This window comes from Prinia subflava, chromosome Z (genome assembly GCF_021018805.1).
Source record: "Prinia subflava isolate CZ2003 ecotype Zambia chromosome Z, Cam_Psub_1.2, whole genome shotgun sequence".
NCBI classification, from domain to species: Eukaryota; Metazoa; Chordata; class Aves; order Passeriformes; family Cisticolidae; genus Prinia; species Prinia subflava.
This window is the reverse complement of record NC_086283.1, coordinates 101,370,365-101,393,825: the sequence shown is the minus strand read 5'-3', so window position 1 is coordinate 101,393,825 and position 23,461 is coordinate 101,370,365. Positions and strand designations below refer to the sequence as shown.

Sequence of the window (23,461 nt, the reverse complement as noted above, 5' to 3'; positions counted from 1 at the left end):
TCCAGGTGTGCTTGTAATCTGTATTTCCAGTTTGAACCCTTGGCCAAAGATGCTGTTCCCCAGGTCTGAAGGCACAGCTCATTAATAAATGTAGCTGTCAATTACCCTTGAGAGAGATCATTATTTTTGAGCTCTAAACCAACCCTTTGGATTCAACACTTTTCTGAATGGGAGGAAAAAGGAGTCTTCTTTATCTGTGTGCCATTGCTTTATGCAAGAGCAGGACCCAATTTTGAGACAGAACTGGCTGCTGGTGAGCTCAGCAGAGCCCTTCTGCCTTTACAGGGGTTGCTTTAGGCTCTAATTATATTTTGCTGTGCGTGGCTGTCTCTGGGGTCCCTGCTACTGTGTCACAAAGAGGTTTAATGGGTGGGCTGGGTGAATTTTCCTCTCCACAGTGTTTGCAGAGACTCACTTGCTGGATACACAGACCAGCAGGACATCTCCAACCAGAAGGTCACCAGAAGCTAATCTAGGAAGAGGTTGTTCTATCCTGGAGGGATTAGCTCTCTGCCAGGACAAACAAGAGCTAAATTCAAATGTTTGCTGTGAATCAAGTGTGTTGGGAGGCCAGGTCCCAGCTTTGTGCCTTAGCCATAGGCTGTCTGACATTTTAGGGATGCTCTGACCCAGAACTCTGTCACTGAGGAGCATGCTGTCAGCAGTGGTATAAAGGAGCTTCCACTTTGACAAGGCAGTCCCTTCCATCAAGAAGAGGTTTTGTCAGACAGTTCCTGGTGGGCTGGAATGACTGACCCGACCTGACAGGCAGGAATCAAGGCATATGGGTATTAAACCACCACCCTGAGCTCGTGTAAGACAGACTCAGGTTGAAATTGTACCTTGTCTGCAGGTCCAGGCGCCTGCCTCTCCCTCTAGCAGCAATCCTTTTCACAACAACCACAGAAGTATTCCTTTTCCAGCAGCAATTCAGGGACTGCAGCAGTGCCTCCCCGCTATCCACCCACCCCCTCGGCCCCAGCCCCTTCCCAAATCTGCCAGCTCAGTGCTGAGCAGCAGAGGACGGATCTCAAACACCGCCGCTCTGGGGAGCGCTGGGAAAAGAGAAGGATAATTGCTAAGAGCTGCCTTACGAGAAGGATCCATCCCTGCCTGCGGCTCGGCTCCTTGCTTTTTTAACCCCACGTGCTTTGCCTGTGAGGGCTGTGACATTTCCCAGATATTGGATGCTGCTGCCCTGCTCCCTGGCAGGTCAGGCACAAGGCAGGCGAGCACAGCTGGGAATTCACCGTGACCCGCAGGAGGTGATAACCCCAGGTAATGAAGCACAGTCAGCTTGGTTTTCCTGCCCAAATCTCACTCTCCTGCTGCAGGAAGCTCAGCAGATTGTGCCTAAACACACCATCTAATGCCCCAAATAATAGCAGATACAAAAATTCGTTAGGTAGTTCCATCCTACGGGGATTCAAGTGACGGTGATATCATATTGCTAAATAAATGACATTAACAGATGAATATCACATGGCTGGACAGTCAGCTGCAGCTCGCAGGTGGCAGGATTTGGCTGGGATATGCCTGTGTGTTTTCCATGGCTGGAGGCAGGACAGAGGCTGCACAAGAGCACCCAGGGGTGTTGGGTCTGGATGAAAAGATTCTGGGCAGTGTATGGGGCTAATGCTGCACCCAGGATGGAGATGGCAGTGGGGACAGCCTGGATGGGAATATTGGGGAGTAGGAGAGCAGCAGCCCCATGCCCTTCATCCTCCAGGATGTGTCAGGAGTGCATCACATTCACAGACAAAAACTTCTTGGCTCTCAGTGGAGAGAACCTGACTCCAGCCCACAGTGCAAAATTAACCTTTCCTCTTGGCTGTTGAAAGCTGAGGCTGAGTTAATCAGCAGCAGACAGGCTGATTGACTGCCACTCCTCTGCTAAATTAATCCAGTAGGGTCACATCAGTGCCACCCCACTGTTTCCCAGGGATGGCATCCTGGCAATGCCTTCAAATGCAGACACACAACTGCAAGGAAAAGGGAGGTGCTGTAACCACACAGGGCATTTACGCTTGTGCGTTGCAATGTGAAAGTGGAAAGACGAGAAAATAGCTACTGCTCTTCCTACTGATTTTTTGTTGGCTGTTCTGCTCTTGGCATCTTGCAGTACGTGCCTCTGAAGCTGCTAATTTTGCTCCTAGGAAAGCTCCCCTCCCCGTGCCTGTGCTGCAGTGAGCTTGTGCACTGCTCGATGGAGGCACAGCTTTTACATTAGCATTTTGCATGTTCTCAGTGCTAGGAGAAGCATTCAGGAAAAAAAAATATCCAGGCAACATCTTGATCTGTGTTTTACAGATGAAGTCAGAGCCATGTATTGGGATTTCTTAAAAAAAGCCAAGCGGGTATTTTTTTAAAAGATGCTTCTGCCACTGGCTTAAAGAATAGGGAACAACATCCACCCATGATCAAAATGAAGAGCACTTGACTTATGGCAGATCTCCTCCTGGCTGCAGAGAGAGCTTTTTCTTGCACGCTTTTAGCAGCTGAATCCTCACTGTCTTTTTAAGAGGCAGCATCCCTTTCCATTTAAATTGCTCATCCACCATGTCACTTTGTAAGATGTGCTGATGTACAAAGCACAGAAGGACCCCTGAGCAGCATGAAGAGCTCCTCTTCTTGCTGCAGCTGAATGCCAAATTGCTTAGAGAGGGATAAAGTGCTGGCAAAAATTTGGTGTGGCTCAGGGTTTGCTTCCTGAAGATGGAGGAGCTGATTTTTTTCTGAAAGCAAACCTAAGGGTCAGGTGTGGGGACAGATTTGAGCACCCAGTTTCAGAGTTGTTAGAATGGAAAAAGTTAAAGAAAAGACCTGATGAGCACAGGCTAGGCAGAGTTTGTGAAGCAGGAATGTGCTCTTAACCTAAGCCAAGGACCCCTAATGCTCTTGAAGTAGTTTTGCCTACAGAAACATATCAGCATGGAAAGGAGCCATGCCATATGCCCCAGCCTTGTTCATATTATAGGGCCTAACATAAAACCCTGGCAGCACAGTGCCCTGTGACTGCCACCAGCCCAAAGTGATGGCCCAGCCCTGGGCTCAGGGCTCTTCCTGCTGACACTGCCAGCAGCTCTGAGTGTGTACAGACCCCCTGGAACCACTTGGTGCTCCAAGCAGGAGGTCAAAAGAAGTCATTCTGGACCTCAGATTTAAAATACAGCTGTGCTGAGAAACCTTTGAAGGTTTTTGATCCAGCAAATAATTTCACCAGGGTTTTGCTCTCCGGCCAGATGTGTTTCTGCAGAACCCATACAAGGTGCCCTTCCTGCCCTATGTTTGGTCATTTGCTCTTCATGGACTTGTGGTCTGCATGTCATGCTTGCTGCTCTGCATGCATTGGGAACCCTTCTGGTCTGTATCTCAGAGGCATAAAGCCTTACCCTGCAAGGGAAATGCAAGTTAAGCCACTGTAGCTTGTCCTTTTGAAGATCCTGTTATCCTGTCAGGTTCCTCTGGCTTCCAAAAAGTAGAGTGGGAAATTAATCACTGACATCAGATTAAATATTCTAGGGGAGGTGCAAGGAACAAAGCTTCTTGAAAAATGTGGTCTGTAATTAAAGATTGCAAGGTACAATGGGTCAGTTTTAGTTAGAGCAGCTTAGTGGTCAAGTACATGTAAATTGCACCATCCCCACTGTTTGGTAATGCAAATGAACATTTTTGGTGTTAGTGTATCTCTAGCAGGTTGTTAGAACTCTGAAGCTAAAGAGTTAAAGAGAATTATTAAGGCATTTTCTCCCCTATATGAGCCCAGCTCCGTCCTCCTCCTTCTTGTTATTTAGTATTTATTGCTGTTTTATCATTATTATTTTATTTGCCATGGCATGTTTTGCGATGAGGCGCCAGGGATGTCAGCTCGATTTTTAGCCTTTTCCCAGCACGTTCATTAAACTGTGGCAGGTGATTTTCCCTTCTATTTGGGCTCTGCCCTTGGACTCCTCACCCTGGGAGCTGAGAGCATCGTAGTTCAGGGGAAGATCCAAGAGCCACTCCTCATACGTTTGCTCTGACGTCCTCTGCCTCTGTGGGAACATGTGAACCAAGCCCTGTGGTGTCTTTTGGAATAACTTTTAACATGCACTGATTGTGGTGGAGGAGGTGGGGGATCTGTTCTGGGAGTAGCAACCCAGTGTGGGTGATGTTCCATGGCTCCTGAGAGAATCCATTTCTGTAGCTGTCAGGGAAGCCCAGGAAAGATTATCCCCTAACTTGGCACTTGCCAAAGGGGAAAAAAGTTGCAAACCAAGAATCGTGGTTAATGGTTGGACTGGATGATCTTAGAGATCTTTTTCAGCCTTAATGATTTCATGACTCTGTGGTGCGAGATGTTTTATTTTTGCCAAGGATCTTTGTGTGAGGAGACTTGTGTATTTGACCCTTTCACAGCAGCAGCGTGGCCAGGACTCAGAAATACAGAAGTGGCTTTGCGTGGAGCTCCCAGTCTCAGCTACTCAAGGTTCAGTAACAGGAACTGTTACTCCTGTTACTCAACAGGAACTGTTGAGGGCTTGTATGACATCATGCACTGCCCAGTAGCAGATTTTGCGTTCATCTTCATCTGTTTTGTGTCTTGCTGCCTGCCTCCAGCACTCATTTTCCACAGGAGATACAGCACAAGGTGTCTGTCATGGCTGTTTGCTTGGAGGAACAAGGTAGTCAGGGAACTTCAGTGGTAGACTTTCAAAGTTGCTCATATTTGGCTCAGATAAAGTCATACTGAACTTTTCTCACTGGTTCCAGAAGAAACCAAGCTTACTTTTGCTGTCCTTGGGAACAAAGTGAGTCCAACCCCAATCCTTCTGAAGATCTTGCTTCCCAAACTCACTGACAGGATGTGTGAAATGTCCATGATGTGCCTCACCCACAGGGTTTTGGTGCAGTAGATGATGCATCTGCACAGTGTCAAAGTTCCTGGGTTTACTCCTCTTTCCTCATTAAATAAAAAAGACTGGATGATTGGATTTTTATTTATTTATTTATTAGGAAAGGGTGGCGACCTTCACATTCTTTTTTAATGCAGTGTGAGTGACATTTCAGAGAATCAGAGAATGTTTTGTGTGTCCATTCAGTTTCACTCCCTGCCATGGTCACGGACACTTTCCACTAGACCAGGCTGCCCAAAGCTCCATCCAACGTGGCCTTGGATACGCCCAGGGGTGGGGTGTCAACAACTCTGAGCAACCTGTGCCACACCCTCACCACCCCACAATAAAGGATTTCTTCCATGTATTAGCAGTCTAAATTTCTCCTTTTTCAGTTTAAATCCACTATTCCTCGTTTTATCACTATGATATTAATTCCTCAAACTGCTTGCTTAGTATAAACTAAACTTTCAAAATAGGTCTAGGACAGAACTGGGGTCAGGCCTAAACATGGGCAGACTCTGTAACTCAACGTTTGGAAAAAGCAAAGCTTGTCTGTAGGTCTGAGTTCATTTAATGCCTTTATATCCACATCAAAATTTTCACTTTCTCTTCTATTTCACTTTTCAGTGTCAAGGCCAGACACTGAGTGATCTGTCCTCTTGTCCTGGGCAGTGAAAACGCAATGTCCAAATCCTGCCTATGGATTTTATTCCTGTTGGAATAAAGAGAAGGGGGTCGTTGCACCAAGAGCCACAGTTCAGATCGGGGTTTCAAGATAGCATCAGCACAGCCTGAAATTGGTCTGTATCGTTACGTTTTGCATGAAACCATTGAGTTATTGATGTATTGGGATTTCTGCCTCCCTCGTTGCAGTCAACAAATACGTGGTGCGGGTTTTCACGGGCGAAGTCAGCGGCAGCGGAACAGACGCGGATGTCTTCATTAACATCTTCGGAGAGAAAGGAGACACAGGTATTCAAATGCAAATCATTTCCTAAAATATTCCCTCCTTCTCTGCAGGCCTGTGATCTGAACAGCACACACACACACACACACACAGAGGCAATCTGGCAAACGCAGGATAGTTTGGCTGAGTGAAAGGCAAGACAAAGGGTGGCGTTAGCTCTGGGGGCTCCCGCATCCACAGCCCCTGGAAGGTGCATCTGCAATGCAGCAGCTGTGGCTGGGTGTGGGCATGACTCGAGTTACCTGGCATTAAAAAAAGACAGGCTCTGGGAAAACGCAGCATAAACCACCAGCAGAAAGCAGTGGAGGAAGTGTCACACCCACTGAAGGGTCCAACAGCAGTGTGTGTTTGCAGGGGAATGCAGTGAGAGCTGTGTGTCTCATTTTTCAGGATACCTGGATGGATAATGACATCCCTTCTCTGTGGCAAAGATGGTGGCAGAGCCTGCTTGACCACTTGTAAAGATAATTTAACCAAGGTTTATATTACTTGGGTCTGAATAGTTTTGGGTTTTGTTTTTTGGGTTTTTTTAGAAATACGGTAATTATTTTTACATGTAGATTGTACTGCATCAATGGTCTGGCAATTTTAATTTAATTTTTTTAAAAGTCTAATTGAATCCTATAAAAAGATGTGCCTAAACCAAGCTCTCTGGGCCATAGACAGAAGTGGGTGTAGATTCCTGGAGAGTCCTGTAACCAGGGAGCAAATATTCTCCTGCTTCTACACTGCACCTATCCTGTCAAATTCAAGAAATAATGATATGGTGTCTGCCAAGTGTCCTTGAACAGATTATAAAGCCTGATGGATAGGGCTCATCCTTGATTAATGCCCCAGAGTTTTACAAGGGGATTCATCTGATCTCACTGAAGACATCCCAAAGTGGGAGTCTGAACCTTAGCTGGGTGTCCAGGCACTCTGTCATATCCACACAAAGGAATAACAGCCCCAGAGAGTGATTCATCCCCTCTAAGGTAAGAGGGATGAGTTGCCCACTGACCTCTTTCCCTGCTCTGGTGCCTTGGTTGGGTTTCTTCCCACTCACAGCACTCACACAGGCTGCAACCAGGGGCACAGCTTTAATACTTTTCATAAAGGCAAACCCCTGTGAGATCAGGAAAAAATCCAGCAGCCCTGGCTGGGTCCTAATTTGAAAATAAATCCTTCCTCTTGGATACAGCAAAGAATTCTATGTCCTGAAATGTCAGGGTCTGCAGCTTGTGACCAATGCCTTTCTTGAACATTTTGGAGAATTTCAAAGACAGTAAAAATAAAAGAGAAATGTGGTGATATGGAAAAAAAAATTTAAGAGCCATCTGGATATATATTTCTGAAAGCTCTGAGAGCTGTAAGTAACTGTGACATTAGAATGAAAATCCTGGTCTTTTGTGTGCTTGAGAAAAGGTACCTTTTTAATTAGAATATAAAGCCCTCTGCCTTTGCCTTGGATCCTGGGTGCAGAGAGCTGATATCAAGGGAATATGTGATTCAGTCAGTGGTGACATTCCTAAATATTCCTTTGCGTACAAACATGCTTGTGCCAGTAACTCTTTCCTCCTTGAATTATTTATTTTTTTATTATAATTTCTGCCTTTATTTATTTCCTCCTTCATTTATTTATTTCCTCCTTCATTTATTTATTTCCTCCTTTATTATTTATTACTTATTTTTGGGGGGTTGGGGTTCTTTGTTGTTGTTGTTGTTTTGTGGGAGTTTTTTTGTTGGGGGGGATTTTGTTTGTTTGTTTGTAATTTCTTTGTTTAGTTTGCTTGTTTTACTTCTATTTTTGCTTTTTCTTTTCCCATTCAGGTGTGAGGAAACTGGACAATGACAAAGACAACTTCGAAAAAGGAGCAGAAGACAAATTCACGCTCGATGCTCCAAATCTGGGAAAATTAAGAAAAATTAATATCGGGCATAACAACAAGGGTGGCTCTGCTGGCTGGTTCCTTGCAAAGGTTAGTCACCCCTGAGACATTCAACATAAGCATCTCATGGGCTCAAAATATCTCACCCTCCCAGTGGCCTGGTACCAAGAGATGTAAGGATAATTGCCGGTGATACAGGTTACTGAGAAGGACACAAATCATTTCATCCTCTTGACTTAACTCATTACCATGACCATAAAAATACCAGAATCCAAGAGTTATCTGTTGGATCTGTTCACAGTGAAAATCTGCAGGCGCAGAGCCTGCCCAAATTTAAGTGATTTATCATTGGCTCAGCAAAAGAGATATGCTGGCCACAAAGACCCTTATCTTACACTTTCCTGCTCATTTTAATCTCCTGCTATGGGGTAGGAAGGTATTACAGCTTTTAGTGTAATTGCTGAAGGAATATTTTAAAAACTGGAAATCTGACTCTTCCCTCTGCTCTCATTTTCTTTCCTCTGCTGATGTAGTTCAACACAGCTGGCTTTAACCCACAGAAGACCTGACTCCATATTTGTAAATCCTCAATAGCAAGATATTTCAATGTAATACAAATGCAAATATTAGCACATGCTTCTCCACCGCCACACAATGCAGGAAAAGTTATGATGTTGGCTGTCTGTGAAAAATGTGGAAATGGAAAACAGAATAGTTGTGCTCAGTGTAATAAATAGTGGGGGGCAAAACCACAGAACTTCATTCTCACATCACAGGTGTAATGACACAGTTTTTGATGAGGTTGGTGAGGTTGCTCAAGTCCCAACACCTGGTGTAGTGACTACTTGCAGCCAACACACCAACCCTATGTTCTGCCACGAGCCTCTAGGATGTTTACAATTAAGTAAAGTGCAATTTTGGCCTTGCAAATTCAGATGGAAGGTTGGAGAACTGAGCTGAAATAGCTCAGTTGTTGCCTACTGGTTTCAGACCTTTTCCTGTCTTTTGGTTCAATACTTGGACACTCCAGTGTTGTCACTCCAGGATGAACCTCTTCTCTTGTTCCTTGCATTTTCAGAGTGGCTTTTACTCAGAGACTTTAGAGGTTTTCCATCTCTAAATGTAAGAATAAACCCTCTGAAAGGAACCCAAAGAGGATCAGCTGGTAGAGAGGCATTGGAGTGTTGATATACCTCCCAAACCTTGTCTATTTTAGTCTCTAGCACTCCAGCTCTCTCATGCTGACAATCCCAGCCCTGGCAGACGCTGCTGTCTGTGTCTCTGGAGGTACAACAGGACTCAGGAGTGCTACAGGCAACAGCACGGTGTGGGATGAATGACAGGAGGGGAAGCTCTGTTTCCCAAAGAATTGTTTCATAAATTTATCCGGAAGGACAGATTTCAGATTCTCCCTCACTGTTGAGAAACATGTCAAGGGCTTTCTACGCATAACAGTGATTTTTTTTCCCCCCGGAGACATAACCCACACAGAGGAGTAGAGATTTTGATTTCTTCTCTTCTTACCAAAATCCTTCTCCAGTACTCTTCTCTGCTGGTTTAAAATACTATAGTAACTCTATGGCAGGATTCAGGAGTCCAGCAGAAGATATTGGTAAGAAACGTCTCAGCAGGAGGTGCAAAAAAAACTAGTCTAAATGTTAAAGGGGACTATTGTTCCCCAGCTTGTTTCAGCAAAATATCACAGAATTCTAAAACAGTCTGACTGGTTTAGATCCCAGGTTTGACAGGGATCTTAAAGCTCATCCAGTGCCACCCCTGCCATGTGCAGGGACACCTTCCACTGTGCCAGGCTGCTCCCAGCCCTGTCCAGCCTGGCCTTGCATCCCCCCAGGGATGCAGGGGCAGCCACAGCTGCTCTGGGCACCCTGTGCCAGGGCCTGCCCACCCTCACAGGAAAGAACTTTTTCCTAATATGAAATCTAAACCTACTCTCAATCTGAACTCATACTCCTCTTGTCCCATCACTCCAGACACTTTTAAATTGTCTCCATTTTGCTTGTCAGCTCTCTTCAGCTACTGGATAGCCACAATTAGGTCACACTGAAGCCACCTCTCCTCAGGCTCAACACTCCCAATTCCCTCAGCAGAGCTGCTCCATCCCTCTGATCACCTTGCTGCCTCCTCTGCCCTGGCTGCAGCAGCTCCACATCCTTGTGCTGCTGGAGGCAGGGCTGGAGCAGCTCTGCAGGTGGGGTCTCACCTGGGCACAGGGGCAGAATCCCCTCCCCTGCTGCCCCTGCTGGGGGCTCAGCCCAGGGCAGGGGGGCTCAGGCTGGGGCAGGTCCAGCTCTCCCCCCCAGCATCCCCAGTTCCCTCTCCCAGGGCTGCTCTGTCCATTCTCTGTCCAGCCTGGCTCTGGATTGCCCCTACCCAGGTGCTGGACCTTGCACTAGGCCGTGTTAAACCTCATGATATTTGCACAGCTCCACCTCACCCTGGTCCAAGAGCCAAATCCTTCCAAATTAAAACCTGTTTCCTGCCACAGGGTTTCAAAGGCTTTCTTTGCAATGGTTCCACCCTGGAGTAGCTGACTGGGATCTAGTGATATTACTGTGTCACAGAAGCTCATCTGATGGTCTGGGTTTGCCCTGAAATTCCTAGGCATTATTTTATAACAAGGCTCTGAAGCAGAGAGAGAGAGAACACAGGCTGTTCCCAAAGCAGAACAAAGAGCTGTCGTTCAGCTGACGGAGAAGAGTAGCCAGCAAACAGGCTCTGGAGAGAAGAAGACAAGCCAGCCAGCTGGTCTTGATAGCAGAGACATCTGGTCTCGTACACCGCAAGAGATGCAGAGTGTGTTCACTGGATAAAAAAAGAAAGAAAAGGGAAAAAAGCTGGGTTTTTACTCACTGATTGTCTGAAACTCTATCAGTACTAATTAGGGAGTGGAGTGGGATCTGCTTGAGTATTTAATGTGTTAAATACCAAGCAAGAGTGTGCACATTAAGTTTCTGCTCTTCTGCCACCCCGTTGTGTAAAACCTTTGCTTTTCCCATGCTGGTTTTTCACCGTGGTGCCTCTTTTCTCTCAGGTGATCATCGAGGACATTGGCAATAAATGTGTGTACCAGTTCCCAGTGGGACGCTGGTTCGCCTTAGACGAGGATGACGGGAAAATACAGAGGGACATCCTTGTTGGGGGCACTGAAGCCACAGGTAAAACCAAGGGCTGAATCCGTGGTGGGAAATGGGAAATCAAGGCTATTAGCCATGTTTTCTTTAGAAGATTGAATGCCTTATGCTCAGGGAGACCTGCAGTGAAGCATCTGCTGGTGATGGGCTGTTCTGTGTGGGGGTTCCTGAAATGCCAACACATTTCCCACCTTTGTGTCTCACCTGTGAAGTTGTGCAGGACCTACATGCTGGTTTATCACCTGGTGCACCTGGGTGAGGGGCTGATGGGCATGGAATGAAAGAGACAGCTTGTACCTTCAGCAAATTGCTCATCAGCCCTCAAAGTGTTTGTTATTTCCAAATGCACGAAGCAGTGAATATTGTACATCAGTTTCTTGTCTGGGGAGCTAAACATCCTTTTACAAAACAAGAAACACAGTGCTGAGCCCTAAATCAGTCTTTTTTATTAACCAGCATGGTTAAAGCAAAGGCAAAGTTTATGTCTCTGTTAAAATAAACCTGGATGTAAAGTCCATAAAAGAACTTGTCACAAGGCAGAATATTATTTGGATAGTGTTCTGCCTGTGTTTATTTAATAGCATGAAGGCAAACACTGTGATGATGCATGTAACAACTGTTCTTTGCTTCCCTGTATGGTCTTCAGCACCTGCAGTCCTCATATTCCCCCCTGCATGTGCATGAGGAAAGTGGTCTGGGTGCAGACCCCTCACTGCAGGATGCTTGTTAGGAAAAATCAAGGGAAGAAAACTGAAAGAAATGTAATTCATTCCCTAAAAGCTTCCTTTATCTTTTTACCATTCATGACTCTGTATTTCATTTTCCTGCTCTCTGGAGTTTTGTTGAAGATATATCAACAGTAAAGCATGCTTGAATACAATTTTTAATGTAAATTTCAAAGGGAGGATTATTTATAAGAGAGTGAGTTCTGATGTTTTTTGCTTCATCCCAGGTCCCTATTGAAATTTCTGTCTGATTTAATCAAAAAACTTGGCTTAGGTCTCAACTATTTTCTACATGCTGCTACAGTGTTTAGGTGTGTGTTTGATGACATGAGACAGGTTTAAGATGTACTTTTCTGTGAGGTAAGGCTTGTGGGAAGATGTGTTTTCATTCTTAGACCAACAGTTGGAGATAGAAAAAAATCCCCCAAGGACTCTTTTATGTAAATAGGTTTCTTTTCAGAAATACTTTTCTTTCTTCCAGCTGGGCTGATAGCTCTCCCAAACCTTGTTTTGCTGAGATCTATGAGTTCTCACGGTGACTGTGGAGGTCCTGATGGCTTCAGCAGACTCACAGGCTAAAAAACAAACCAACCCAAAGTTTTCAGGGTTTTGTGATATTGCAGATTTTGCCACTGTTGTTTAAAGCAACAGCTCTCCATCCTCTCAGCATTCTCTGACATATTTAGTGTTGTTATTTCCCAAAATCAAATTACTTACTTGCCAATTCAATTTTTTTGCCTTTCTTCATCTAATCAGCACCACAGAGTGAATAAAAGAGAAAACTTTTTTCCCTTGGGCCATGGAACAGGAACTTTGTCACCTCATGCCTGTTTCTCCTGGACAGTCTGAAGGTAGATTTATATTTCTCAGAATTATGTGTGGGGAAAAAAAAACCCAAATCAAACATCATACCGTGTGTAAGTCAGAAGCTAAAATAAACCAGTGGGAAATCAATGGAGTCTCCAACATAAATCCAATCAAAGCCATAACTCTCAGAGTCTTTTCCTCCCTTCTTTTTTCCCTAACCAAATTTCTGATTCCTCCAGGCATTGTGTACAACGTGGCTGTGGTGACGGGAGACATCAGAGGAGCCGGCACCAACTCCAAGATCCACGTAATCCTCCATGGCTCCAAAGGCTTGAAGAACAGTGGGAAGATTTTCTTGGAAGGAGGAGAATTTGAGCGTGCCAGGACGGATCTCTTCAACGTGGAGATCGCTGCCCTTCTCAGCCCTCTCAGCAGAGTCACCATTGGCCACGATAACTGTGGCGTCAGCTCTGGCTGGTTCTGTGAGAAGGTGAGACTTAATTACCACAAACCCATGGAATCATTCAGGCTGGGAGAGACCCCTGAGGTCATGGAATCCCACCACTGGGCCAACAGTGCCAGGAGTTTTTTTCTGCAGCCAGTTGTCAGACCTTGTCTTGGTTTGGAAAGACAGGTACCTGTCAGGGAAAACTGGAGTTTCCCTTGGAATGGAGAATGTAAAAACCCCTCCCTCCAAATTATTATAATTTTGCAATTAGGAGCGTTCAGGCAAAAAATATGGGAATAGGAATAACAGTTCTTTACTAGGAATATTAAAAATACAAACACAGTAATACCAAAAAAACAAACAAGCAAACAAACAAAAGTCCTAGAAAACCAGGTATACAACCTGTCACCCTGTTGACCAGGGTGTTGGGAGCAGTCCCAATAAATCCTCCTGGAATGACAAATGTGGTTCTGTTGGAGCAGAGATGATCCTGTAGACAGGTTCAGTGCTGGTGAGATGAGTCCAGTCTTCCTCTGGGAATCCAGTGGAAAAAAGGAATGTCTGGGGTCCCTGTGTCCCCATTTTTATCTGGGTAGGAATGGTTGGCTCCTCCCCCTGGGTGTTCCATCTCCCAATGGATGATGGAATGTGTCAGTCACTGGTGAGCCTCAATGGCCCATGAACAGAAGATATCCCCGAGGGTGGGCAGTGGTGACAGAGATCACAAACACTGCCCCACCTGGTTTAACAGCTGGGCTGTGATCAGAAGGCATCCACCCTCCTCCCCCTGGAGCTACAAGAGATAAAGAAAAAATAAACCATCCCCCAACTGCCTTCTACAGATGAAATAGAATATACTTTTGGTGTTTTTTTGGTTACATAATCCAAGACAGACCTGTTCCCCGTTCACAACCTGACCCCAACAACCCAGTATGGTTTAAAAATAAATAAATCAATCTGCTTTTGTTTGGAAGGCAATATCCCCGGTTTAACAAGTCAATGTTGTACACCACGCACGGGAGCAGCTGATTGCCTCAAAGGCACGTTAGATGCATAAGTCAATCACTGGCTAATTGAGTTGATTGCCCCTCTGCAGTCACAAAGATGGAGATTATTGTTTTCTCAGCTCCAAAAGCACCTTCAGATGTTTGCCCAAGGGGCCAGACAGAAATGCAGCCTTGGATTGTGCTGAGCATTTCAAAGTTATCATCTAGGCTCAGACTTCCTGACATTTCCAGATGCTGCTCTGGAGGCTTAGAAATAATGATTAAAAAAACCCCAAACCCCCAAACCCAATAGAGATTGGCTGACCACAGCTGCTACTGGAAGGCAGTGGAGAAATATGCAATGCTGTTACCCAACAGCTTATATTTCTTTGGGAAGAATTCTGTGCAGCAGTGGGGGAAGATGATGGAAAATTCTTCTAAGTTCAGCACATGGTGTGTGATCCCTATATCCGTGGGTAATGTTTGGTTTTGTACCATCCAGTGCTTAGTACACATGCCAGAGATTAATGTGGCCTTGTGTTAACTCCCTGCATCTGTGACTAATGAGTTTTCTGCCAGCTAACACTTCCTTGTTTGCTTCCACCAGTGATTAATATGTACTGGTAGATATCTTAGTTTTGAGAACAGAGATGGAGTGCCAGAGCAAAGAATGATAAAGAGAAGTGCATCACAACCTGGGCACATATTTGAGATACTCTCCAGGAAAGAAGATTCACCAGAAGATCCAGGACCATAAGAGGGAATTTTAAGGAATGAGATGTTCCCAAATGACCACCAAAAATCCCCTAAAGACCCCTCCTCATATCCAAATAACTTCATGGAAATAATAAGCATGTATTCATTTATACAGGGAGTGTAATGAATATGTAATAGAAATGTGACAAATGTGTATCAGTTTCATGTGTGCTCTGCTTGCTTGCTGCTCATGCTTTGAGGTGAAATTCCCATGCATCCAGCACTTTTAGGAAAGCAGTTTTTTCTTGCCAACCCAGCAAATTGGTTGGAGAGTTTATTTCTCAGCTTTTGGTGGCAACTCTAGATCATGTCCAAGGTCATCAGGAGGAAATGGAGGGTGGGGAGGAGGGCAGCTGCCTACCCTGAAGCTACGAGGAAATTCAGTTTTCCTGGCAAGCAAAATCAGCTTAGGATGGATACGTTTGAAGGCTTTTTGTGCCCTGTGTTTTCTGCACAGCCCTGCCATGCACTGTCATGGTGCAGGGCCTGTGCTGACACCCTGCCTGCTCCCATTCCCTTCCCTTCCCAGTGTTTCCCCTCTTCTTGGTTGTCCCACTGTGATGCACTGCTGCAAAAATAGGAATAACAGAACAGGTGAGTCGTAGCTGTACTCCAGACTGGGATTTGTGCAAACAGTCTGGCTCATACTGGTCCAGAAAAGCTGATTTTGAGAGCAGGACCAAGATCTCCAGCTCTGTCTTTGCTCAGTTTGTTTCAGTTTTCAGTGCTGAGGTCCTGTGGGCTGCCAGTGGCAGAATATTCAAGCTCACTTTCCCAATCTCTTTTCCCAGGTGGTGGTTTACTGCCCGTTCACAGGGATTGAGCAGACCTTCCCGTGTGGAAAGTGGCTGGATGAAGATGAAGGGGATGGTCTCATAGAGAGGGAGCTCTACGAGATGGTGTCCCTGCGCCAGAAAAGGCTGAAAAGTAGGTACCAGTGTCCAGGAGCCTCCCCTGGCCAACACCTCTTACCACAAGCAATCTGAGTGTCACCTGAGTGACACTGGTTACAGCCAGGGACAAGGTTTGAGGGGATTCAGCCACTGGATCATGGAATGGTTTGGGTTTGGAGGGGACATTTAAAGGGCATCTAATGTCAACCCCCCTGCCATGGGCAGGGACAGCTTCCACTGCCCCAGGCTGCTGCCAGCCCTGTCCAGCCTGGCCTTGGGCACTGCCAGGGATGCAGGGGCAGCCCCAGCTGCTCTGGGCACCCTGTGCCAGGGCCTGCCCACCCTCCCAGCCAGCAATTGCTGCCCAATCTCCCAGCTGGCGCTGCCCTCTGGCATTCCCTGGCAGCCATTCCCTGGGTGCTGTCCCTGCAGGCCTTGTCCCCAGGGCCTGTGCAGCTCTCCTGGAGCCCCTGGAGGCCCTGGCAGGGCTGGCAGCTCTCCCTGGAGCATTCTCTTGTGCAGGGCAGAGCCCCAGGTGTGCCAGGCTGGCTGCAGAGCAGAGGGGCTCCAGCCCTGGCAGCAGCTCCCTGCCCTCCTCTGCCCTGGCTGCAGCAGCTCTACATCCTTCAGATGCTGAGGCATGAGTTTCAGCTTTGAAAATACTGCTTTAGGGGAGTATAAAATTAAACTCCCACAATATTTTGAAGAATTATACTCATTTCCTTAAGGTCCACTGGGCTTAGTGCTGCCTCAGACATCATTTTACCTTTGCAGACAAGCCGGGGTACGTTGCTCATCACTATAGAAGCACAGATTTCTTATTCTGGGTGGAAACAAAAAATTCATTGAGGAGGCAAACCTTGGTGGGGGAGGGCGGGGGGAATGGGAAATAAAACAAAACTCTTCCTGCTGACTTCACCTATTTTTATTCCTGACCTTGGAGAAATAGCAGGTCTTAGCCCTGTCCAGCTGCTAAACCCGCCTCCCGAGGCAGGTGCGTGCTGGATGCGGAGCCTTTTCTCTAGAGGGAGGCAATGGCACACACAGAATGTGTGTGTGCAGGGAGGAGCTGCCCCCTGAGGGCATCTCCATCCATCCCCACCCGCTCCAGCTCCAGCCTGGTCCTGCCGAACCGAGCCGAACACTTCTGCCCCGCCCGCTCCGCTGCCCCTGTGTAAACAGAATGTTCTAATTAGGATGATAGGCACGGTTTGATCCGAGAGTGCTTCGGGTGCGCTCCTGCTCGAACTGCAGTTCATTTGAATAAGCTTTATCTAAACGTTTGCCAGTGTTGTAACCACACTGCGGCTCCGACGCGGTCCATTTAGCTAAAGCATCTGCAACCTTTAACCCCCTATTATCAGCCCTGATTGTTATTGACAGGCTAATTCCCTCACCACTGCAGTGCAGGAGATAGACAGAGAGCATTAGCCTTGAGAAATCTGTGACCTTTAGCTGCCAGATTACAGAAGTGTAAGACTCGGAGTTAGAAAAGACCCATTATGTCATCTGGCCCATCTCCCTGTGCACACAGGACTGTCCCTTTCTGTAGAGAAGATCAAAGCTGGCCAGAACCTCACTTGGGGTATCCATGGTGAAACGTCTCCCAGCACAGGATCCAGAAGCTGCTCCCGCAGCAGATTGCAGCTCCATATGTAGCTTGTATTTATTCTGTGTTGGTTTTTGGTTTTTTTTTTTATTCCCTCCTCTCCTTATCTTGAGTGTTATCCTGGAAACTGTTGCGCCAGGTCTTGTCCTCTCTGGTGATTGTGCCCTGGGGAATATTTGCCCTGGCTCAGAGATTTTCCAAAGTGCCTGGATACCTCGATGTGAAAGGATGGGAACCCGGGGGATGTGCCCAGCAAGCCCTGGGAGGATGATGATGGGTATTTGGGGAAATGCCTGGCCTTCTCCAGCAGCTGCAGCTCTAGCTGAGCTATCTCCCCCTGTGTGGTTTCTTCCCTGACAGCCCTCTATCAGCATTTAATCCTGGTACAAGGTCCTGTTTCCCCCTCTGTGCATGCTTCACTCCTCCTTTCCCTCAGCAAGAGGTCAGGGAGGCCAAACCAGACAGATGAGAGCAGCCTTTGGTGTCTGAACTGCACTTGCAGCTTTGCGTGGGGAGAACAGGCTTCTCCATCACATACCATCCACAGAGTTTGTTTCATTTCTGCTCGTCTAAAACTTGTTGGTGTTTTTCAGAGAGGAGTGGTCATGAACGTTTTGTATATTATTAAAACGGGGGCAAAACTTTTTCTGAGAGATCCCTCTCCCCCTCATTTTTTTCAGTAGCTCTTGTCTCTTTTTTATACAGTCAAACACTGAGTAGACCAGTAAAAAATCTAATTTACATGCATGTCATCATATTTTTATGTTCCATTCTGGGCTCTGAAGGTCAAGCTGTGCTAGAGTGGGCTCGGGCGTACTGAAAGGGTTAGTAATTCTCTCATTAAGATTTGTTAATAATTCAGCTGATGTCTGAGTGAGGAAAGAAGGCTGTTCCCTCTCCTGTAGGTGCTGCAAGGCCTGCAGAAGTGACACATTATTGTCAATAAAGTAGGCAGATGAGGGGCTATTTGGAGGAAATAAGTCACCCTTATACACAACAATATTCTGGAATGAAAACTGATTTAAAGTTGTTGCAGGTGGACTGGACTTAAGGTTAAAATGTTGGATGAAGACTTCAGATAAAAATCTTGCAGACTGGCCACAATCCTAGGGTATGGCATGTAGTATATACAAAACAAGTGTTAGCTGAAGTCATGTCATATTTGGACATTTAAATAATTTAAAACCTTTTGGAAAATATCTTTCTTATCTCTTCCTGAACTGCTGTGAGTGTGTTTGTCCCATGTGATGCAGCCTCACTAGGGATGGATACCTGAGTGGGCTTTGAGACAGCCTGTTCTGCAAGGAGCATTTTTTGGGATGATTAGTCCAGCCTCGGGAGGCTCATTATCTCAGGATGAGGTGATAACATGTCTGTGTCCTATTCCTCCTTGTTCCAGACATTGGTCAGACAAAATTTTAGGTTCTACCTGGAGCTGCATTACACTGTACACAAGTAACTGGAGACTCCTTCTCACTGACAAAAGGACAAATTAATATTTCCTTGACTTCATGGTCTTTGAAGCTTGGGTTGTAGGTATTTGACAAGTGAACTGAAACTACAGGGTTGGGTCACACCCATGCATTACCCTGCTAGTAGAGTATAACAAGAAAATATGGTTCACCTGAAAAGAGGTTGTTTATGTTTTTCTCATTTTCTTCTAAATGAAAACACAGAATTATATTTCCAGCTCTTTCCTGCACGTTGTGCAGCAGCTGATTATGTTCGCGCAGAAAAGGATGAAAGTTCTTTGTCTTTCTTCATCCTACCCTCTCTACCTACCAGGGGAAACATAATAATGATTTTCACCAAGTCACTCTATAAAAATTGCTTTTTAAAACAAGTATCTTTAAACTTCCTTTCTAGAAAACCCGTGGTCTCTGTGGATCTGGACAAGTGACATTAAAAATGCAGGAACAGATGCCACCATCTTCTTCCAGATTTATGGAGACAAAGGGAAGTCAGATGAGATGAAGCTAGACAACAATTCAGACAACTTTGAAACTGGACAGACTGACAAATTCATGGTATGAATCTCGTGCAAGTGCCGGGTTTGGCTTGGTATTGTTTTCCAGGGCTTTAACTTCAATCCTGGGCAGAAAATCATCAGTATGAGACTTTTACTCCACTAGATCTTCTAAAGTTGAAGTGAAGTCACTCCATTTGGTGGTGATGCAATTGATTTACTTGCCTATGGATACGGCTTTTCTTCCTAAAACAGGGAACAGGCTGGCATTTTTAACTTCTCTCTGATTTAGCTCTTAAAAGATGTTCAGAGGTGCCCTTTGTGTATGTGCTCTGCTGACTTACAAAAATGGATATTGCACCTTTTTTACCCATTTACAGATAGAGCTTCCTGACCTCGGCACCTTTTATAAGCTTCGGATATGGCACGAGAAAAGAAATCCCTTTGCTGGCTGGCATCTGAATAAGGTGAGGGGACAGCAAGGGAAGGGAGACCTGGAAAGTCAGGCTGGTGGCAGAGGTCTGCAGTGCCAGTCCTGGGTCACTGAGCTCCCCAGCTGAGCTTCATGTGCAGTGCTCTGAGGAGCCTGTTGTGTCAGAGGACAAGATAAAATGGTCTCAAGTTGCACCAGGGAAGGATTAGATTGAACATTAGGGAAATTCCTCCATGGAAAGGTCTGTCCAGCCCTGGCAGAGCTGCCCAGGGCAGTGGTGGGGCCCCCACCCCTGCAGAGATTTAAAAGCCAGTGGTGGCCTGGGCAGTGTTGGGGGAATTGTTGGACCTGATGATCTTAGAGGGCTTTTGCAACCTAAACTATTCTGTGATTTTGTGTGTGGGAAATGAGAGCAATGGGGAGAGGCAGCTCCCAACAGCCCAGACTGATGGTGAAAATCCCACTTTCTCACCCTTCCCATGTCAAACAACTGATCCACTCATCTCACTGCCACCAGGGCTTTCTTACTTGCTGTCCAGAAATCCTCCTATTCTGAGACACCACTACTGCCTAGAAAGGCAAACCCACTCCTTCTATGGCTTATTTACAGTGCCCATACCAAAAAAACCCTAATTCCAGCAGAGATTGCAGTGTAGCATCCCTTGCCCTGTGCTGGCAGCCCTGTGATGGATTTGAACCCCTGCAGGCTGGAGGAGGCCATGGAGACTGTGCAGAGGAGAGGGTTGTGCTGTGTGGGAGATGAAAAGCATGACCTGCCTGATCTCCACTCACACATCCTTTGCTCCACCAGCATTCATTACCGTGCTGTCACCCCTCACCTGGGTTATCTGGAGAGCAAGTCCACCTCTAAGCTTCACCCCTGCTCCTCCTGAACGGCTTGGATGGCACTCTCTGCACTCAACAAAACACATTCTTTGCTCTGCATCTGTAAATAAGTGTGTTGATAAATCACAGTTTACCACTTGGAGCTTTTTCCTGGGCTCCTCTAATGTGCTTTGACAGATTCTGCTCCCCTGCATTGTCATGGAGCTGTGGAACCATCCACTGCCAATACCCATCTCCAAGGCCAGGAGGGCATCAAGTCCTGCTCTTGGCATCATATGGTGGGAGAAGGGGTCTGCCTGGGGTCTTTTATGACAAAGAAATTGCTGGGTCAGACTTTGGGCTGCTGCAATCATCGCTATTAGTTTGTTCACAGACAATGAGCAAGAACGTTTGTATCTTCCACAGCTGTATATTTCCCTGTGGTATCTTATTTTCCTGCAGAAAAATTATGTTCATGAAAGATAAGATGTAACTTAGAGTGTGTCTAGGATTCCCTTTTGGCTATACTGTCTAAGTAAACCTGGTTAAGATGCATGAAATGAATTGATGTTCTTACAGCTGGACTGATGTTAGGCCTTTTTCAACCGAAATGATTCTATGATTCTATGACTTTACAAAAATCAATCTGTCCATATACACCCAGCCTGATGTTTTCTGGAGGCACCAGGCTTATAGCACGTGAATCCCATCACTTGTGCACCCATTGTAGCATCCAGGAAATTAGATGAAACCTGAATGATGCTTTATTCCAGTCCTCCCACGTTTCATGCTTGGTTTGCTTCATGTCAGGCTCCCATTTTCTATCACAAGAACCTAGGAAAGCCACACTGGTCAGACCAAAACTCCCTCGAGCCCATCGTCTTCTCTCTTGTGTCACATAAGGTCATGGGTTTAGAAGTCTAAGAAAAAAGACAAGCATTTATGATACTTCCTCCTAACATTCTTTCAGGTTTTGACTATTTCCAGTTGGACACTTACTTCCTCAACTGGTGAACCAAAGAGAAAGCATTTAGCAGGTTTATTTTTCCAGTTATTTGTTTGAAGTTTCCAGCCTCCCCTTGAACATTTAAACTTTCAGCAACCTTAATAGCTTTTGGCAAGGACTTCACAGGCTGATTGTGTCCATTTTTTTGTTTGTTTTGCTTAGAAATTTATCCCACAGGTGTCATTTGATGCCCAGTATTTCTTGAGGCGTAAGAGGGAACAGCTGATCCCTCTCTGCCTTCTCCATTGTCACCTGTGCTTTTACACACCTTCATCATACCCTTACTTTACACACTTCAACAGACAACTGCAGAGCACCAGCTTATTTGTGCATTGCTTCTTTGGGAGCTACTGCAGATCTTTTTTCAGGGTTCCTGCAAATATTTTTGTGGGGTTTTTTTTCCTCAATGCATTGATTCTCACCAGCAAGAACCAGCAGCACAAGCCCCATCCCCAATTTACACCTTGAGGTTGTAGAGTGGCACATGGTGAGCCATTTGCAGAGCCACAGAATCCCTCAGAAGTTCCTCAATGCCAAGGAGTGATTGGAAGGAGGAATGGATTGAAAGGAGGAATGAAAAGCCATCAGCTGTGACAGGCTTTGCTCAGTGCATGACTACAGTGCACAGGCTGGACGGTCACATTATTAATGTGTTTTATTTCTCTGCTGCTACCTACTCTTGCCTCTCTGGCAAAAAACCTGTCAGGATCTTGTTGCTTTTTTTGCCTTCAAGCCTCTGAACTCACGCGGTGCTTTGGTTTAATGAAGGTAACTCTGCTGAAAACGCTGACAAAAGAAAAATACTCATTCAACTGCGGCCGCTGGCTAGATATAAATGAAGAGGACAATGAGATCGTGCGGGAGCTCCCCGCCGAGGGATCTCTGGTGACTGAAGTCATGCCAGGTGAGAGCCACGGGCTCTGTGCAGGGGCTTGCTTAGGACCTGAACAGAAAGAAACCCTCTTTGTGTGAGAGATGCACAGGCAGACTGATGCAATTCAATTAACTTCTCTTTCTGGCACTTTCTCTCTGCAGTATTTTCTGTGTGCATCATTAGCTGCGTGAAGCCTGAGAAATCCCAGCCTTTTATTAATTTTTTTTTGGAGCAGATTTCTCTGTGGTGGGGAATGGGAGAGATCTGCCCACAGCACAATCGTTTCCAGGGCATGGGATTTTTTTAACTTGTAATTTTTTTCCGGTCTCCTTTAAAATGCAAAGTGCAAGGTATGAGGAATATTCATGGAAAGCAAGCTTAGCTGAAATGCAATCTAAAATTTGACAATCGTATTTTGGGCTTTAAAGTTTTATTTAGTTATATGCAAATTTATGCAGCTGTATGTATAAATATATAGTAAGTTGCACAGCACAGTGGTGTGTGCATATGCATCTTTCAGTATGTATGAGCAATCCAAACTATTTATTCTTTTAACTGAGCTGGTGACTTAATTAAGGAAAGTTGCAGAACTTTGCCCTGGCTTCCTGAAGTGGCCACTTCTGCCTTGACTTTTCTGTCACAAGAATGAAATCTACTTAGAGAGAGAATTTAGGAGAGCAGAACATCTCAAGGTAGCTGGTGGGATTTTTCATCTTTCTACCAAAGCATCCACACTCTGTAGACCTTGAGTCCCCTGTTTTCTGAAATTTCTGGTTCTGATATCAGTGATCTGCATGCAGTGGAGCAGTTTCTCAGAAGAGGAAGAGTAATTGTAATTGCAGATGTTATTAAAATGTAAATAAACCTGGTTTTGAAACATATTTTTAATCAGCTGTGGAGAGGGCAGCTTGAATCCTCACTCAGGCACTTTCCTGTGTGGAGAATTTGTGCTGAGCAGAGGGGAGATGCAGCACCTCCCTGTTGGCCTTGCAGGAGGATTTTGGAGGGAGGGTGGGAGTACTCCTTCCTGTCCCTTCCCCAAGCTGGAGAAAGGGGGATCTCCCTCGAAGGTTGGTCTGTGGGCTGACTCCTTGTTGTGATATTTCTTCCTGGAAATCCTTCACCCAATGGGATGGCAGAGCAGAGAGGAGGACATGGTCAGGGGAGGAAGGTGGCAGATCAAAACCCATTCAGAAAAACTGCATGATGACCTTGAAGGTTAAGAGCAGGCAAGACAACCCAACCTCCTGCATAAAATTTGGACTCTTG

The 23,461-nt window shown here is 45.8% G+C and overlaps 1 protein-coding gene across 1 annotated transcript in view; it reads left to right on the top strand.

Annotated features, from left to right (window-relative positions):
• The window catches only part of LOXHD1 (lipoxygenase homology PLAT domains 1), a 172,254-nt gene that overhangs the window by 52,855 nt on the left and 95,938 nt on the right, over positions 1–23,461 (top strand). The window contains exons 5-12 of the mRNA XM_063423238.1: positions 5,751–5,849; positions 7,654–7,802; positions 10,765–10,888; positions 12,636–12,886; positions 15,378–15,513; positions 18,955–19,115; positions 19,435–19,521; positions 22,087–22,222. Of these exons, the coding sequence (XP_063279308.1) occupies positions 5,751–5,849; positions 7,654–7,802; positions 10,765–10,888; positions 12,636–12,886; positions 15,378–15,513; positions 18,955–19,115; positions 19,435–19,521; positions 22,087–22,222 (1,143 nt within the window). The remainder of the gene's footprint in view (positions 1–5,750; positions 5,850–7,653; positions 7,803–10,764; positions 10,889–12,635; positions 12,887–15,377; positions 15,514–18,954; positions 19,116–19,434; positions 19,522–22,086; positions 22,223–23,461) is intronic.